Source organism: Antedon bifida, chromosome 9 (genome assembly GCF_963402885.1).
Source record: "Antedon bifida chromosome 9, ecAntBifi1.1, whole genome shotgun sequence".
Lineage (NCBI taxonomy): Eukaryota > Metazoa > Echinodermata > Crinoidea > Comatulida > Antedonidae > Antedon > Antedon bifida.
The window spans coordinates 5,353,630-5,371,279 of record NC_136234.1 but is presented as its reverse complement, the minus strand read 5'-3'; the positions used below and the strand labels follow the sequence as shown (position 1 = coordinate 5,371,279).

The 17,650-nt window shown below is 32.4% G+C and overlaps 3 protein-coding genes across 3 annotated transcripts; 2 read left to right on the top strand and 1 right to left on the bottom strand.

Annotated features, from left to right (window-relative positions):
• Positions 1–1,724: 1,724 nt before the first annotated feature.
• On the top strand, positions 1,725–5,639 carry LOC144852361 (uncharacterized). Its single transcript, XM_078710147.1, has 4 exons — positions 1,725–1,904; positions 2,193–2,441; positions 3,077–3,269; positions 4,269–5,639. Exons 1-4 carry the CDS (start codon positions 1,725–1,727, stop codon positions 4,706–4,708), a joined length of 1,062 nt encoding a protein of 353 aa, XP_078566273.1. The 3' UTR covers positions 4,709–5,639.
• A 2,276-nt stretch (positions 5,640–7,915) lies between these two features.
• Positions 7,916–11,433, bottom strand: LOC144851372 (uncharacterized). The gene is made up of 7 exons (XM_078708792.1): positions 11,279–11,433; positions 10,787–10,912; positions 10,446–10,507; positions 10,120–10,229; positions 9,847–9,975; positions 8,878–9,725; positions 7,916–8,534 (listed from the first exon to the last, which is right to left on the bottom strand). The coding sequence occupies exons 1-7, from the start codon at positions 11,364–11,366 to the stop codon at positions 8,401–8,403; spliced, it is 1,497 nt and encodes a 498-aa protein (XP_078564918.1). The 5' UTR covers positions 11,367–11,433; the 3' UTR covers positions 7,916–8,400.
• A 223-nt stretch (positions 11,434–11,656) lies between these two features.
• Positions 11,657–17,457, top strand: LOC144851366 (protein-cysteine N-palmitoyltransferase HHAT-like). The gene is made up of 12 exons (XM_078708777.1): positions 11,657–11,734; positions 12,214–12,443; positions 12,611–12,678; positions 13,055–13,168; positions 13,490–13,684; positions 14,176–14,385; positions 14,954–15,116; positions 15,366–15,516; positions 15,717–15,752; positions 15,866–16,067; positions 16,411–16,555; positions 16,851–17,457. The coding sequence occupies exons 2-12, from the start codon at positions 12,230–12,232 to the stop codon at positions 16,970–16,972; spliced, it is 1,620 nt and encodes a 539-aa protein (XP_078564903.1). The 5' UTR covers positions 11,657–11,734; positions 12,214–12,229; the 3' UTR covers positions 16,973–17,457.
• Positions 17,458–17,650: the final 193 nt, after the last annotated feature.

Here is a 17,650-nt window from a genome sequence, read left to right as displayed (position 1 = left end):
GCACTGGTAACCTTGAGAACACGAGCAGTTAGCAGCATTATTCAGGTACTGGATATAGATTATGATCCATATCATTTATTGAGTGGTGCCTTGGAATATGTGTATGTTAAATTGCGCAAGTTGATTGCGCAATTTCAAATTGCGCAAGGAATTTTTTGCGCAATTTCAAATTGCGCAAATCGTTCAAATCGCGCATAACATGTGATGTACATTATACTAGAATGTTGGGAACAATCAATATGCCTATTCATGCACACATAGAATAATTGGCTGGTCTGGTAATTTAAACAAGAGTGTGATTAAATAAATAAATACACAATACAAATATGTTATTTGATTGATTGCAGTTCTCTGAATTTACACTAGGTCTCTTAATCCATCGATTATGCACTGCCAGTTGGCACTGCAGATTAAAACGGCTTTTAATACAACCATGGAGCTATAAAATGTTATAGCTCCATATGATACAACTATGTTTTTAAAGTCAACAATAATTCTTTTATTCATTAATATTGTACTATTTTTGTAATTCTTTATTTTATTTTGCTTGTATTGTTTGTTTCGGGGTTTGTCTGGAGTTGGAGAGACACACCCTTTGGCCATAGTTGTCTTTGACAGCTCTTGTCTCTCCTCGGTGCTCCCTTATGTTTCACTGAAGGAATACATAAATAAATATTTTATTTTTAATGCGAAGGAGGGAGGGATTTTTTTTTAATCCAAAAAGTAAAACAAGAACCGCGATGTTTATTTCAACAAATAAATACAATACAATTTTACATTTACATTCAATACATTTATTGAGCTCAGAAAGTAACTTCAATTCGCGAGTTATTTTTTGTGTACACAGTTTTTAAACTAGTTAAAATGATTTCTTTAAAAAAGATATACATTTTGGCAATGGTTTATGCAGAACATTGCCACAAATAGTGACAACCCAAAACTAAAAATACGATATGCCTACTCGGGGGCCTACTAGTATTGTTTGGTAAAAAAATATCTACGAATTTGTTACGATAAAAATATTATATATGGTGGCGCTATTGAAGTACAGTACACAGAGCCATATATATAGAGAGAGTTACGACTTTGCGTTCACGGATTTTAGAAAGTCACGTGGTGTGAACGCCGGCCATGTTTGTGTCCAACTATGCCTATGTAGCGTATGGAGTCGAGTCATTTGCTTAAAAAATCATTGTATAACATTCACAAGGCTTTAAATATCGAATTTAAACAATTTGTTTAAAGGTTTTTGTTAAGATAATAACGAAATCATCATAAAGTTACTGCGAACATGATTTTTAAACAACAAAATGTAAAAACAATGCATTACTATAGAGAATCGCTGTACAAACTAAACGCGCACGCGTAGAGCGTGCATGGAGCGCACAACCAGAGCCGTTCCGAAATTGCTATTTTTGTTGTTTTTAATCATGTTCGCAGTAACTTTATAATTTTTTTATTATTTTAACAAAAACCTTTAATCAAATTGATTGTTTTGATATTAAATTCGATAATTAAAGCCTTTTGAACGTTATACATTTTCAAAACAAAAGACTCAACTCCATACGCTACATAGGAATAGTTGGACACAAACATGGCTTCTAATCCATTCGAAGTCGTAACTCTCTCTATATATGGCTCTGACAGTACCAATATAAACTAAGCCAAAAAATACTAAAAAAACGTGCCTTCTGGGCCTACGTAGATTTGGTATGAAAAACAAAATGGATCCGTCGGTGCAGGGTTCTGAAATTGTTCCGTCAACATCTTTATCTTATGAAGAAACGAACGACACAGATGACAACAAAGTATTAGAACAACTAAATTTACTATCATTACCTACAGAAGTTGTGGAGATTATTTTGTCGAATTGTTCGTACTCAGAAATTAGTGAAAAACGTCTAGTAAGTTGTAATTAACTTTAGCTTAGTTAAGGCCTAGCTAGGACGGTGGCTTAGGCCTAGTAGTAGGCTACTGACACTGGAGTATTGTGATGTCTGCCAGTGTGCCCCAATGGCCTGTTCCCTTGTATTATCTCCAAAGCATAGACCTAGGATCTCATTTAATTTGTGTGCGTGTTTGAATAATTTAATTTTGATGAATAAATTAATAATAACTATATTTTAATAATAATTAATAGGAAATTAATAAAATGTATAATTTTTTAAAGATTTTTTTTCTTCATTTTTCAGGTATGTAAGTTCTTCAATCAAGTTTGTCAAAATGTATTAAACCAAGGTTTACATCAGGTTATGCGATACCACAACCAATGCTCACGTAAACTGAAGGCATTGCTCCCCCGACGCGAATCAGAGCGGCGCAACCATGCGCTTTCACGTCACTGCGACATTCTATCAGCTATTGAAACAAGAATGTCATTGTTATCAATGACCTACTCTAAGTACATTGACCTCCGTCTATGTTGCTTCATTCCAGGAAAGGTAAATAACGTGACCTCACATCAAAGTATGAAACGCAAAAAGTGCAAACGAAGCGAATGTATAAAAATACTATAAAATATTTACTACCCATTTTTTAAACAGAAATAGTTGTCCAAGAAAACTTTTAAATGAATAATATTAGACAATAAATAACAAAAAAAATAAGAATAAGTTTACCAACTTATTTTATTCTTAATTGATAATATTTTTTTATTTATTATAATAAATTGATAACCACCTCCTCCCATTACAAAAACCTTCCTTACAGAGTGCCCAGTACACAACTCACACGTTGGAGTTGGAGTCTCATTTTCACAGATAATCTCATCTTAAAATAATCTTAATTAATTAAGGCTTAGAGAGTTTCTCAATGTCTGTAAATTTAGATACAAAATATAAAAATGTATAGAATTAAATTCAAAACATCTTCCACCCCCTTTTAAATAGATAGTAGTGGTATTGTTGCATCTCTAAATTCTGTTTGTATTAATTATAGACAAATAGAAAGTTTCCAAAGCAAACAGTATTTTTGTTTGTATTCATTTGGACATTAAATAAAATTTTCTTGGCGTTTCCTTCTTCATTTACTCCTTGATGTTTCAAATTTTCTTAAATCAGAAATATTTTTCTTAAAGGTAATCGATGAAGTCTATTACGTGTTACGATATTTACAATCAACCGAGTCACCCCCTAGAGCCCATGAGCTTCTTCAAGAACTCCGGGATATCTCGTCAATGGCGATGGAACATTTTGATGAAAAAATTGTTCCCGGTCTGAAGAAATCACTCCTGCCACGCGAATCACCCGTCCAAACGTTTAGTAGCTCAGGTAAGTTATATAGTGTTGCTTAAAGAACAACGGCAATAGTAGTAACAAAGAATTGAATACTCAAATACAAAGACATTTTTTACAAAGACAAGAAACTTGAATAGTTGAATTTGTTAAATGCAAAAGTAAAGTATAAAGTTTGAGAAATATCCTTTAGTAGTAGTAGATGTAAAAGGGGTAAATATTCATGAAAGTAAACAATTCTCTGGCAACCATGTCTATATTGGTAAAACTGGTGTTTTATTACTAGAGTACGAACATTCCAAGGTACATAATAAAGTAGTGTCATTTTTAACCATGTTAAACATGTGAACATTTGGAGTCAGTTTTATACTATGTTATTTAAACATAATCAGTGCATCTATTGGTTTTTTATGTTTAAAGCTCAGGTACAGGCATGAATTTTAAATATAATATCTGGTTAATTGTACATAAATCAAATATTTGTAACAGAAATCAAGACGAAAAAACATGAATTTCCCTTAATATGGTCAAATAAAAAATTTTGCAAAATTCTGCCATAAAAACCAGGAAGACTTTTTTTCAGTAGTTAGGTAGTTTAATTTAATGTAATAACATGTCTGGTGACTCCCTAGAAGGTGAAAAAAGATGGTGGATATACGGTGGATAATTTTTGCTATAGCATGAAAATAAAAATCTGAAGTTGAATAAAAATACCAGAAATGTAAAATTCAAGTTATATTACCTATATTTAGTCATCTGATAATATTATTTACCACACCGTTTATTTTTCATAGCTTTTTAAAATGCCTCTCTATTTACAAAATTTGTGTACAAAAGAATACAGATTTTACTGTGTAATTTGAACTATCCCCCCACTGATAAGAAAGTGCTTATTTTCAACAAGCTTGTGTAACACAAATAAAATCCCAAAAATTATGAAACATAGGGGAAACTATAGATCGATAATTATTGGAATGTATGATCAATAGAAATTGGCACCTGGCCTTTAACATTGTACACTTTATCCTTGTTTAGGAGTGCGAATGTCAGGAGATAGCAACTCATCTGATATAGGCGTCGACCGTTACCAACAATCTATACATAAAATTCAATCAAAACAAAGGTACACCCTGACAAGCGTTGTTATGCTAAAGAAAGAACTACAGAACTGTAAAACGCAACTGGCGGAGGAACGACGTAAGGTCGAAGAACAGGGTCGTACGGTAGCCCAACAGGGTCTCCTCATAGCGGAGTTATCAACGGCAAATGGCGTCTTAGAACGCAAACTTTTAGAGCAACAGAGTAAACAGGTGCAATACGATCAAATGTTTGAGGATTTGTCGGCCAAAGTGGCCATGTTGGATGAAAGGACTGGCGACGATAAAGATACGTGCAGTAGAAAACGAACTCATAGAGAAGTTCAGAGTACTAGCTCAAAGTCAGACATGTTTGCAAAGAAGATCAGAAAAAAATGATCATAGGAAAACAGAACGGAAATATTTTGTTTGACAATTCTTTCATTTTGAATGGTATAATTTATAATATAATATAAAATATCAGCCTTTGTAACAACAAAAAACATGAAAAATTAAGATTCTAAACAATTGAACAAAATTATTTTTTTTTTCAGGAGGATAATATATCTTTAATAATAACCCTACTTATTTTTTATCAGCAGTAAAGCAGAACGAATAAGTAGTACTTTAATAAAAGTAAAAATTTTAATTAAATAATGATATTAAATTATTTTATGTCTATCAACGTCCCACTTAGAAAGCAGAGCCCTTAAATATTAAGTATTTAACTTAACATAACAAATATTTAAGTATTTCCCTTTAATTGTATTTAATTTTAAGGGTGTTTTCCTTAGCCTAAGTGTGAATGGTGAATACGGCCACATGTCACTGTTTATTCTTTGACTTTATTATTTATTACAATGTATTGTATTTAAAACAATTATTTGTTTTTAAGAAAACAATTTGGACTATGATGAGTCTAGAAATTTAAACAAAATGTAAATATCATGTATAGAATATTGGTCACATAGCAATCATTGAGTTGCTTTTTATAGTATGTTATATTTTTTTAGGAAAAGTTCCTTGATGGAAATCAGGATCAGAAAGAAGTGTTGTGTCCTCTAAAGCTCTGTCTACAATATCAAACTAGTTTGACAAAAAAAGTGTGATATACACAAATATGGTAGTGATATGACATCATCATGTCCATATATGGGCACATCAAGTTGTTTTGTCGCAAAACGTATGATAGTGTAGACAGAGCTTAAGAATGTTGCATGTTCTCCTAGATTGAACTAATCACCTAAGTAGCTTATACTTTAGGTTGTATGATGTCATAATCAGATATAACATGTAATGCATTGATTAGGGTATAGCCACTTCTTTTTTTCATAAACTAAACATTTTAAAAAATTGTATTTTTATTTCTTCATGGCTAAACCAGATGATGATTGTATCATATTAACTAAAATATAAAATAGGCATGGGTTCATTTAAAGCCATGTCTATACTATCAAACTTGTGATGTGCCCATATATGGACATGATGATGTCATATCACTACCATATTTGGGCACATCACACTTTTTTGTCAAACTAGCTTGATAGTGTAGACAGAGCTTAAGGCTTGCCTTATTCATAAATCTGGTGGTAGAACAAGTCTTCTTGGATAAGGACTTAAAACTGGAGGTCCAGCAAACCATTATAGCTCCATGGTTTGCTGGACCTCCAGTTTTAAGTCCTTATCCAAGAAGACTTGTTCTACCACCAGATTTATGAATAAGGCAAGCCTTAAGCTCTGTCTACACTATCAAGCTAGTTTGACAAAAACCATTATAGCTCCATGGTTTGCTGGACCTCCAGAGCAAACACACCTAGCTTAATGTACACTTTAAAGAACCCAGGTATGGCACTCCTTCCATATTTTTTTTTTTAACCATATTTAATGAGGGTGATCCATCCAGCTATTGCTGATCATTAGGGACCCTCAGAGGTTCACAAGACAAACATATACACAAGATGCTCTACATAAACAAAGTCTTATTACAAGTCTTTGGGAGTGGAGTAATTTGGTCCTTAGAAAAAATCCTGACATGTAACGGGACTTGAACCCAGGACCACTGGAGTGGTAGCCAAGCATCATAACCACCAAGCCACAACTCCACTCCTCCATAAATTATCCTGGCTTTAAAGATACCCATATTCTACAGGATTTCCAAAAATCTTCTTCATTTTTAGTTATGCTGTAGTATTTTTGGGATGTCTAGAAAACTAAGATAAGAAGACTAATAAGACCTAAGATATCTATATCTAGAAAACTAAGATATCTTATGTCTAGATCCGATGATAGGTTTCTAAAAAACTAAGATTTAGAAGACTTGAATCATGGCTTGCCTCTCGTTATATGGAGTTAGTTTTAACTATGTTATTTAAAAATAATCAGTGCATCTGTTGGTTTCAAGAAGACTAAGACATCTTATTTTTCTAGAAAAGAAAGACAGGTTTTAGTATTTTTGTTGTTTAGATTGTTGTTTTTGTTGATGCTGTAAAGATGAGGATTTAACTGTATATACAGTATGTACTGTACTTATATTTTTCAAATCAAATATTTTACCTCAGCGTATGGTCTTTGTTTTCATATTTATATGTGAAACTTGTTTCAAATTCTTATCTCTTGTGTATCATATCTATTTTTAGATTTTTTTCTGTAACTTTCATAGTTAAAAGTTTGAAATGAAATCTGTACTTGGACAAAGGATAGTATATGACCAAGTATAATCTCACACACTAATTTAGGGTAAATTTAGACACAAGAGTAGACTTTGGTAAATTTATTTATTTATTTATTCAACCATATTTCAAGAGGGTGACCCAGCCAGCGAAAGCTGATTTTAAGGAGCCCTCAAATACATTGTTAATGCATCCTACTGTAGTATAACTCAACACAACCTAATTTCGTACCCCCAGGTGATAGCCTGGGACTATATTGATATTAAGGCATATACTATTTTTTCTCTCAATTTGCATCACAACATTTTAGGTGCTTTATAAATCTAGGATATTATTTTTTATATAGCTATTTGGGAGAAAATGATATGTCATGGTTCTTGGTACAAAGTGAAATCTGTAAGAACGTAAAACATATAGTCCTAAAGAAAGTTATGGCTGGGGCGTATCAAAATGATCTCTGTTGTGCATGCATACAACTAGTGTTGTTCCACTGTACTACAGTATGCTGAGGGTGAAGGCTTAGTGGTCTAATGGTAGGATTCCTGCATTACAAGCAAAAGATTCCTGGGTCAAATCTTGGTTGGGGTGACTTCTTATTCTCACAATTATCCTCATTTTCACTGTTTATAAAATAAGTAATATATCCCCAGTATATAACTGGGCAGTTTGCAGTTTCTCTATGCCTGTAAATGTATGTATAAAATGTGATGTCCCCATATATGGACATGATGATGTCATCAATACCATATTTGGGCACATCACATTTTTTTTTGTCAAACTAGTTTGATAGTGTAGACAGAGCTCAAGTATTATTACAGGGTGATGTACAGCATCTTTTTCTCAGTATCTTTACAATGTGTGACAGCCAACAGCTGTGTGCAAAGAAAATCTCTTGAAATGACAATAAAAACATTTTTAAATAAAAAAGAACAATAAATTATGAAGCTTTGATTTTATTTCTAATTCAAGTAATAATATTTAATAGTTGAAGCACCAATGGGTAATATACAATTCACTAGCAGTATTTTATTTTAGTAACAATTATATGTGTATTTTGTTAAGTATTGTGTTGTTATAGCAAAACATTTGAATGCGGCAACCTTACAGTGTATTTTAACTTAACTGAAGTTACTACTAAAACTGTAGCAAATGTGTTCCTTATAGAACATTTAGCAAGATCAGAGCATGCACCTAACTTATAATATACATCGTTTTCAAAGCAGTAAGCTAAAACCTAGAATTTGTATTTAGAAAGAAAAACAAAATTTAAGTTACAAGCCCTGTAACATGCGGAAAAAATAAATCAAACCTTTTCTACAAAATATATCACCGTCCAAAAAAGCTGGCATAAATGAGTTTTAAAATTGTAATTTTATCAAGAGAGTACAGTAATTATAATTCTGCAAAAATGCATCTTTTATTTTAATATCTTTGATTGATTTGGCTCTTACTGGGTTGTTTTTTGTTTTTGCGTCTTTGTAAAGCTAAAAGCCTCTTTTGTTCTATTTGTTCTTGGCTGCATTGTGGATTGTTATTGTTGTTGGTAGCTGCTACATCTGCAATGATAATACAATCAGAAAGAACAGGGTAAAGAACAGGAAGTTACAATAAACAATGTTTAATGTTGTATTGTTAATTAATAGCACAATGACCTCTAACCTTTAACCCTCCCACCACTTAGTGCAATGTTTTCCTGTGTCTGAAAAACTGAACACTCAAGATCCAAGTTATATTATCTTTTGGGTTGTATTGTTGATTAATAGCCCAATGACCTCTAACCTTTAACCCCTCCCACCACCTAGTGAAATGTTTTCTTGTGTCTGAAAAAGTGAACAATTAATTGATTTCAAATTTATACTGTTTTTGGTTCAGAAGGTCAGAAATGTTATTTTAACTTACCAAAGTTTTCAGGTTTTTGAACAGTAATTCTATTCCGGGTCATTGACCTAGTTACAGGTGAACATAGCTTCTGGAATGCTAATTGCTTGCTACCATCTGGATTAAAATTGAAACCTGGATGTTTAACATCACCAACATTTGTTGTTTTGAAATGCTTCTCATCTGCTCGACTATTACTTTTTATCTCAACCTGCTCACTAGACTTGAACCTAAAACATTTACGTGATTGTACAACGCGGTTTGACCTCTGACCTGCAGGTTTATCCACCTTTGTATCTTTACAAGCGACACTATCAAATACAGAATCCAACTCGTTGTCATCCAAATCATCCCACAATTCATTGTTCTCATCAACAACAGGAGACAAATTGTTTGGGCTGACATCAATTTCTTCCGATTTTACCCGAACCGTTCTCTGAAATGTTCCATGGAGTTGTCGTGGCTTGAGTGGAATTGTTGGAACATTGCAAACCGGTTTATCTTCAGTTTTCTTAGAAACTAAATTATTTGTTCTCTTGGGTTTAAACTTATTACTGGATATGTTTCCCCCGCTTTTCATTTTCCGTGTGACAGGAGTTTTATCGCTCGGAAGATGAAGAATTTTAGGTTGTTCTTGTATTTTCTGCGTGTTTTCATTATTAATCTGTGAGCAGATGACTTGCTCAATTTGTGTGGCCTGTTGAAGAATTGATTCATCTTCAAACCACTCGTCTTGACCCCAAAGTTCACTACTACCAGTACTACCATTCAAACTTCTTTTCCGGTTGATAAAATTAATGGTTTTTTCCTCATTTGGCGTCGACGTTCTACAAAATATGGATTCTGGAACTTCATGGGGTACATTGGATCTGTTAGAAGAAAATATAGATGTAGAGCAGTTACCTTAATTTTATTTTTGTCTTCAGCTACTGAAACAATCATTCCATCATTTTAGCCAGCTTACAGAGCTCAGACCAATTACTAAATTACCTTAATTTCATTTTGTCTCTAGCTACTGGACTATCTTGTCTGTTCTCCATCATTTTAGCCAGCTTACAGAGCTCAGACGAAAACACATCAGACTTGAGATGACCAATTTTACTCCTCGGTTTTCTCCCTCTGCAAAATTAAACAAGATTATTATTATACATATAACGTAATCATTATTTCACAAAAACATTTATAAATTCAACTTGGTGTAGAGAATGGCTTGCGGAAGGGCACTGAACTTTATTTTTCGTTGTGCTAGACTGTATTACTTACTTCACTTTACGGCGAGTACTAGATGATTTGAAATTATCAGTAAGGTCATGACCTCTTTCCATCCATAATCCAAGTAGTGGTGGTAGTTTTTGTTCAACATTAACAGCATTCTAAATGGAAACAACATTGTATCAATAATCATTTGTTTGAAACTTTTGAAAACTTAAGCTCTGTCTACACTGTCCATTTGACTATCAATGAGCTCATGGTAGTGATATGCTCAAATATGGTAGTGATATGACATCATCATGTCTATATTTGGGTACATCACACTTTTTTGTCACAATGTTTGATGTGTACGCATTTATACATGACTTGATACATACCTCAGCTGGAACTAACTTGATGAACTGAGCGATGTCAGAAACTTCTTGTCTGCCTTGAGTTCCTTTATAAATAATAAGTAAAATTATTTTCCATTGTATAATAGATCCATGGGATAGCATTTAAACTAATTGAAATCTTGTTTGGAAACTTATCACAGTCACTAAAGCTCTGTCTACATTATCAAATTGTATGTGATGTGCCCATATATAGACATGATGATGTCACTACCTTGGGCACAACTATTTTAAGAACTTCAAGATTTGATTGATGTTCAGATAGTTAAATTTGGGAAATAGACTAGGGTCACCTGCCCACCATATCAAAATTATTATTTTCATACTTAGTCGCATCGGTAGATGTTGAGTTGGAGAACAGTTGTCCCAAATTATATCTTTATCAGCATCGATACTTGAGTTGTTTGGACTTGGTGTGCCTATGAATGATGTAGCCATCGGGCTAATTGCATCTGTAAGAAAGATACATCATTCATAAATAAAAATAGTAAAAATGGCAAACAAAAAATCATCATCATCATGCATGTGGACCTCCTACTAGGCTAGGCTAGGGCCTAGCTATGCTATAATTACTAGTATAGTAATTTAAGTAGGGCAGTTTATAATGTACCTATAGGGCCTGGTAGTAACCTATAATATCTATGAGTAGGCCTACGTACGACAGTCGGAGTCAGGCCTACTTTTCACTAGGCCTAGGCCTATTCTAGGCTATATACTACACAAGCAAGGTCTTCTAAACTAAAAAAATAATTTATAAATAAGGTAAGGAAGGCTAGCTCTGTAGGGCCTAGCTTTTTGTTTTAAAATAGTGCAGAAACCCCAGTTCCGTCGAGTTCTTCTAATTGGTGTTTTGTCAGCTGTACGTTTTCTTTTTTTCTTCATAGGATACATAGATGTAAGACTCATCGGGAAGGTTTTACAGGACTAATTTGTTGTAATTCACAAAATTCACATTTTCAATCATCCCGCCATGTTTTTATGAACTTACAAAAAACTATTTCCAAATAAGTTATTTATGTTGCATTACTAAAATAAATAAACTTATTTGCTTGCTTCTAAAATTGTATTTAACAATAAAAAATATACTTAGCTGTTATCGTTATTTTTTTTGTATAAACCTATATTTTATTAATAATCTTAGAACAAAGTGAGTATAACAATTTAATTGCGGACTAAAAATAATGTTGTTTTTGTGTGATCGCGCTAGCTGTGTGTATATGTAGGCCAGGCCTAGCCTAGGACGTCATCGCTAGCGTTTTGTTTAATTTTAAAACGTATATATTGGTGATATTTATTGTTTCACCTAATTTATTCATTTAATAATCTCTCCCTGTTATTCTATTCAGTTGTTGTAGCATTCCATGATATAAAAATATCTTTTTTTCTAGGCCTATTATTATTATTAGAGTAAGAGTAGGGTTAGGGAAAGCCAGGCCGGTCCCACGCGTTTTGGGCAGGGACGTTTCAACCTAGGACGTTTCGGCCCCCTATTTTTAGATCGAAACAAATGAATGATTGTAAATACATTTTTGTGATAATAATAATTATGACATTTTGAAAGATGGTTAGGCTTAATAAATTGGATTGCATTTTTTAATTAAACATTGAGTTTCCTCAATCATTACTCAATATAATACTAGGCCTATAGACTAGTAATACAACAAAACAATAAGTATTAATTTTGTAAAAATGAGTCGATTATTTGGTTCTCTCGTTAAATAATGTCCACATGAAATAATTTAATTATTTTCAGATTTATTGAATGAGTCATGGAATCTAAACGACGCAAACAAATGAAGCAACCTGAAAACAAGAAAACCAATGAACTAACAAGAAATTCAAAGACCGTCTCATCCTCACACGAAGTTGGTAAAAGAAAAGATGAAATTGCAGCGCTTCCTAGGTTTGAAGTAGGCTTCTATTGTCTGTTCATAGCTGTAATGATGTACATTGTTATGAACGAGCTACACCAACAATCAAAAGGTATTTTCAGTGAAAATGTAAACTTTATCTATCAGTACATTGCTTGTGCCTCTGTATTTAAATTGTATTTAAAAATATATAAAACAAAATATATTTAAACAATTAAATGTTACAATTGTCAATACATTTCTTTAACAAAATTTAACGCAAAATTCATTTTTGTTTAGCCTACTTCTTTAACTTGAAGAGATACAATTTTGAAGATGGTTGGTCAATTCTTGGCATATTAAAAAAAGTAGGTATAAATGTCTACTGTAATATAGGAACATGACCTATCATTCATGTTTACATGAGTGACGGAGTACTATAACCAAATTTCCAGAAACATGTAATTTTTAAAACTCTTTAACGGACCCACATACAAAATCATTAAAGATATATTGTCCACCCTCAGAAAAGAATAATTTTTTTAAATGTCTTTGTTGAATATGCCATATTTTAATGTCACGAAACACTGGACTGGAACTGTGCCATAACAGGTGTGAAAGACCCTTTAACTAGGCTGACTTTCATGGTAGCTAGTAGTTATAATGCTAGGTGAAAGTGCTGTTTATTGGCATTTTAATCTGAAGGATATTTTAAAATCTGACACCGTATTGTTCTTATTACAGGATAGTTCTGATAAAGAGTGGAAACATTTCATAAGTCTGTTTAATCCAGTCAACATGCTTGGTATTGCTGGTTATGTTGTACTATCTCACATAATGCAACAGAATCTTCCTCAGGTATATATTACTTTAGAAACATTAAACCAGGTCATTCCTTGTCTTAAATGTACATTTATGGTTAATTATGATAAAAAGAGAGAATTATTGCACCACCTAAGTAACCTAATATCAATCTGCGCGCAATGTATTCTGGTATTTATAGCGGGCTACTGAAATGATTAGAATTGACTTATTTTTCACATTTTTAACTGTTTAAAGACAACAAAAAATATCCCAATAAGTCCATATAGTATTTTTATATAAAAAGTAGTGTTTGAAATTAAATTTAGGTTGAAAAAACGTAGGTCTAGTGTCTTTAAATTGTTCTCACTTTTTCAGCATAAACAATGGAGTCTATTTGTATACAGTATAGTATGCTATCTTGTTGCCCTCAGCCTACCAACTCTGCTGCTTATATGTGCACATGTCATTGGCATGTTCATCTTGGCAAAAACGCAGAGTGTGTATGTCATATGGGCTGGCGTCATCTTCCAGATTTCAACATTAAATTATACATTTTTGATGTCTCCAATTGTAAGTATTGCATTTGAATAAATCGTTTTGTTTGACAAATCCAAAAGAAATTACTCACATTCTTTAGCTTTCGCCATCTTGGCTGATGACTTGATCACAAGTGATCCGGTCCACTGCTACTTCCTGGAAATCTGTTGTTATTGTTTCTAGGTGACGTCATACTTTTTCGTAGCAATGATTTATTATCTACAATCCTACAAAATGCACTTATTCACAAGTATTGCATTTGATTTGTTGTTTTTATATATCTATAAACTAGTTTGACAAAAAAAGCTTGATGTGCTCAAATATGGTAGTGATATGCCGAAAATATAATAGTGATATGGTGACATCATGTCCAAATATAAAGTTTGATAGTGTAGACAGAGCTTTAAGAGAATTATGTGGGTCTCAAAAAAAAATGTACATCGTATGTTACAAAACAAAAGTAACGTATAGGTAAAGAAGACCAATTGTAGCATTGTAAAATTATCTATTTTAATATTTTTCAGCTAAAGTACTTCAAAAGTGATGACTACTACATCATGGTTATTATTGTTGCCATGGCGAGTGTACGCAGTATGAGTTTTGGACTTGACTACTGTAAGGAGTCTGCTCAAGCCATTCAGAAGTACACTTTCTTCAATTATCTTGTCTATTTGTTTTACTTGCCAACATTTATAACTGGTCCACTGATGTCATATGAACAATTTTATCAGCAGGTACTAAATATAAATGTTGTTGTGTTTTTTGTAATATTACATCAACAACACCCAGGTCCAAGACCTGACAAGTTGTTGGAGTTGTGGCTTGGTGGTTATGATGCTTGGTTACCATTCCCAGGGGCCTGGGTTCAAGTCCTGTCAGTGTAAGGATTTTTTCTAATGACAAATTACAACTCCACTCCCAAAGACTTTGTTTATGTAGAGCATCTTGTGTATATGTTTGTCTTGTGAACAGAATTGCCAACTTTAAGAAGGATAGTGAATGCATTATCGCTTATGGTTATCCTTGGCAATTTGCCTAAATATATAAACAAAACAAACTACTATCAATTGTCTTCTCCCTCGTTCCATTCACACATCTTATAATAGAAGCTGAATAGTGGCACTGTAGGATGGTCGTAAACATGTTTCCCTCAAATTTCATAGGCATAGGTTCAGTTATCCTCTTGCTCTCATCCTGTCATTTGTATATGTATTTGTAATATTTTATTTGATGAATGAGCAACAAACAAAAAACAAACAAAGCATATATTCAAATAAAATATGTTTCTCTATTCTATTTCAGTATATTTCATCACCAGTTATCCACAGATACAGCAATATTTTAAAAGAGCTGTTCTACTATATATTTTGGGCAGTATTTCTAGAACTGATTCTCCATTTTTTATACTTTTCTGCATTTCATAATGAACGATCTGTTTTAATGTCAATTTCACCGATGGCAGTTGGTAAGTATATATAAAACTCTTAAGCTCTGTCTACACTATCAAACTAGTTTGACAAAAAAAGTGTGATGTGCCCAAAAAAAGTGTGATGTGCCCAAATATGGTAGTGATATGCCCAAATATGGTAGTGATATGCCCAAATATGGTAGTGATATGACATCATCATCATCATAAAGTTTGATAGTGTAGAACGACAGACTTAAAGTGTCTTGACCAAGGACAGCTTCTAACCCATATCATCTTTTCAAAAAGGTGCATCAGCTTTGTGTCATCTGTACTTCTTTCAAATCAAGTATGTTGTAATTTACGGTCTTTCAAGAACCCTAGCTCTAGTTGACGGCGTTGAAGCACCCAAGCCACCTAACTGTATAATGGCTATGTATCAATATAGAGACATGTGGAGGTAAATATATGCTTGATTCTTAATTTTAAATGTAGTTAGGTTAAAAAACGAGAGGAATCCTGTTTGCAATCTGAAAATGAAAAGCTCAATTTTTGTGACGTTTGTCATTTACCAGATCTCTAGTAGGATAACGATTTTTTTCTTTTAAAATATGCATTTTAGGTTTTAATAATTCATGCATAGTTGATTTTTTTTTCCAGGTATTTTGATAGAGGACTTCATCATATACTTATGAAGTAAGAAAATATTTAACACCTTTTTTAGAAATCTTCTGTTTGTCCTCAAATTTTAACTCCCAATCTCATAACAAAGTTCGCTACAATTCTTTATCTATTTCTTTTTTAATCAGGTACATTTATTTTCCATTTGGTGGTTCAAAACATGGTATCATACGTCAATTACTTGGTGCTTTGGTGTGTTTTCTATATGTCTGTTATTGGCATGGCTTCAACCGTAATTACTGCTATTGGGCACTCTTTAATTGGATGGGCATAGTATTTGAATCTGTTGTTATTATAGTTACATCAACTGAGTCTTTTAATAACTTTATGGTAAGAATACATTTAATATTCATTATTCATAATATTATGTAATATGTTGCCACCTCCTATTTTAGGTTAATAGCGAAAGTATATATATTTGATAAGATAAATACACATAATAGAAAAAATAAATGTTTGTTGTGTTTGTAGAGGTATAATCCCATCTTCACAAAATTTTGTTTTTTGTTGTTTTTGTATTATATAATCCTAATTATAATAATCTTCACCAAATTTTGTATCAGGCCCCAAGGTCATATACGTTAACTGATTTTGTTGGGGTACTGCTCATCTTTCCATCATAGAAATAGAGATAAATAAAACATTAGAAATTAAACTTTTCTTGTTTCTGTAGAACTCATTGTTTTCTCGTGCAATGCAACGTCGCTTGAGTGCTTTTTGCTGGACGCCAATCTATGTGTGTCTAAGTTTATCAAATATAGTGTTTCTAGCAGGAACAAGGACTACTTATATCTATTTTGAAAGGCTTATATTAAATGGTTAGTTTATTATTTATTCATAATAAGTTACCCTTGCTGTATTTTATCTTTGTAATATATGGTTTGCATGGGGAAATCAATATTTTGAGTTTGCGGTACACCACATGTATATAGTTTTAAAAAGAACTGTTGAGTTTATACTTTCACTCCTGAGATCATCCTCAGGAGTGAGAAACTTTATGTTTGTACCAAGCTGCAGCGGGGCTTAAGCTTATTACTACCATATTTGGGCATATTATATCACTACCATATTTGGGCACATCACACTTTTTATATTATTTTTTGCTTTTTTCAGATTTTCCTCGTAACTGCTGCTTTCTGTGGCTTTTGTACTACATGACGATACAGATCATTAAAGAATGTCACTTACAATTTGGCAAAAAGTATCTTTGTGAAAAAAACTACAGGATTGCATAAAAATGACTAAAATTCCATTTTATTCAGAATATACGTTTTATTAAGTAAAAAAGTAATATTTTACATACAAAATAAAAAAAAGAATTACCTGTTGTGGTATGTTGTGCTGGAGTGGTTAAAGTACTTGCCTTCCAATCCCAAGGTCCGGGGTTCAATCCTGACCTAGTACCAGGGTTGAAACTTCACTTCCTAGTTTATAAGCATGATAAATTATAAAATAGTTTATCCATCCTGTAATTGGCGAGTTAAAAAGAGAATACTACTTCGCTCCATGTGCTTTTTATGAACCAGTAATTAAGGAACTAATCAGATACATTCCAATATATATATTGCTTGAATGTATTTATACATGATAATATAATTAATGTATACGTACTTAAGTATAATGCTATAATAAATAAATGTACTGTATTTAAATTCGTAAGTTTTAAATTTAATTAGGAGCAGTTTATTTATCATTTTAAAATAAAATATTTTTTCATCTATATTTGTACATTCCAATATATATATTGCTTGAATGTATTTATACATGATAATATAATTAATGTATACGTACTTAAGTATAATGCTATAATAAATAAATGTACTGTATTTAAATTCGTAAGTTTTAAATTTAATTAGGAGCAGTTTATTTATCATTTTAAAATAAAATATTTTTTCATCTATATTTGATAGAAT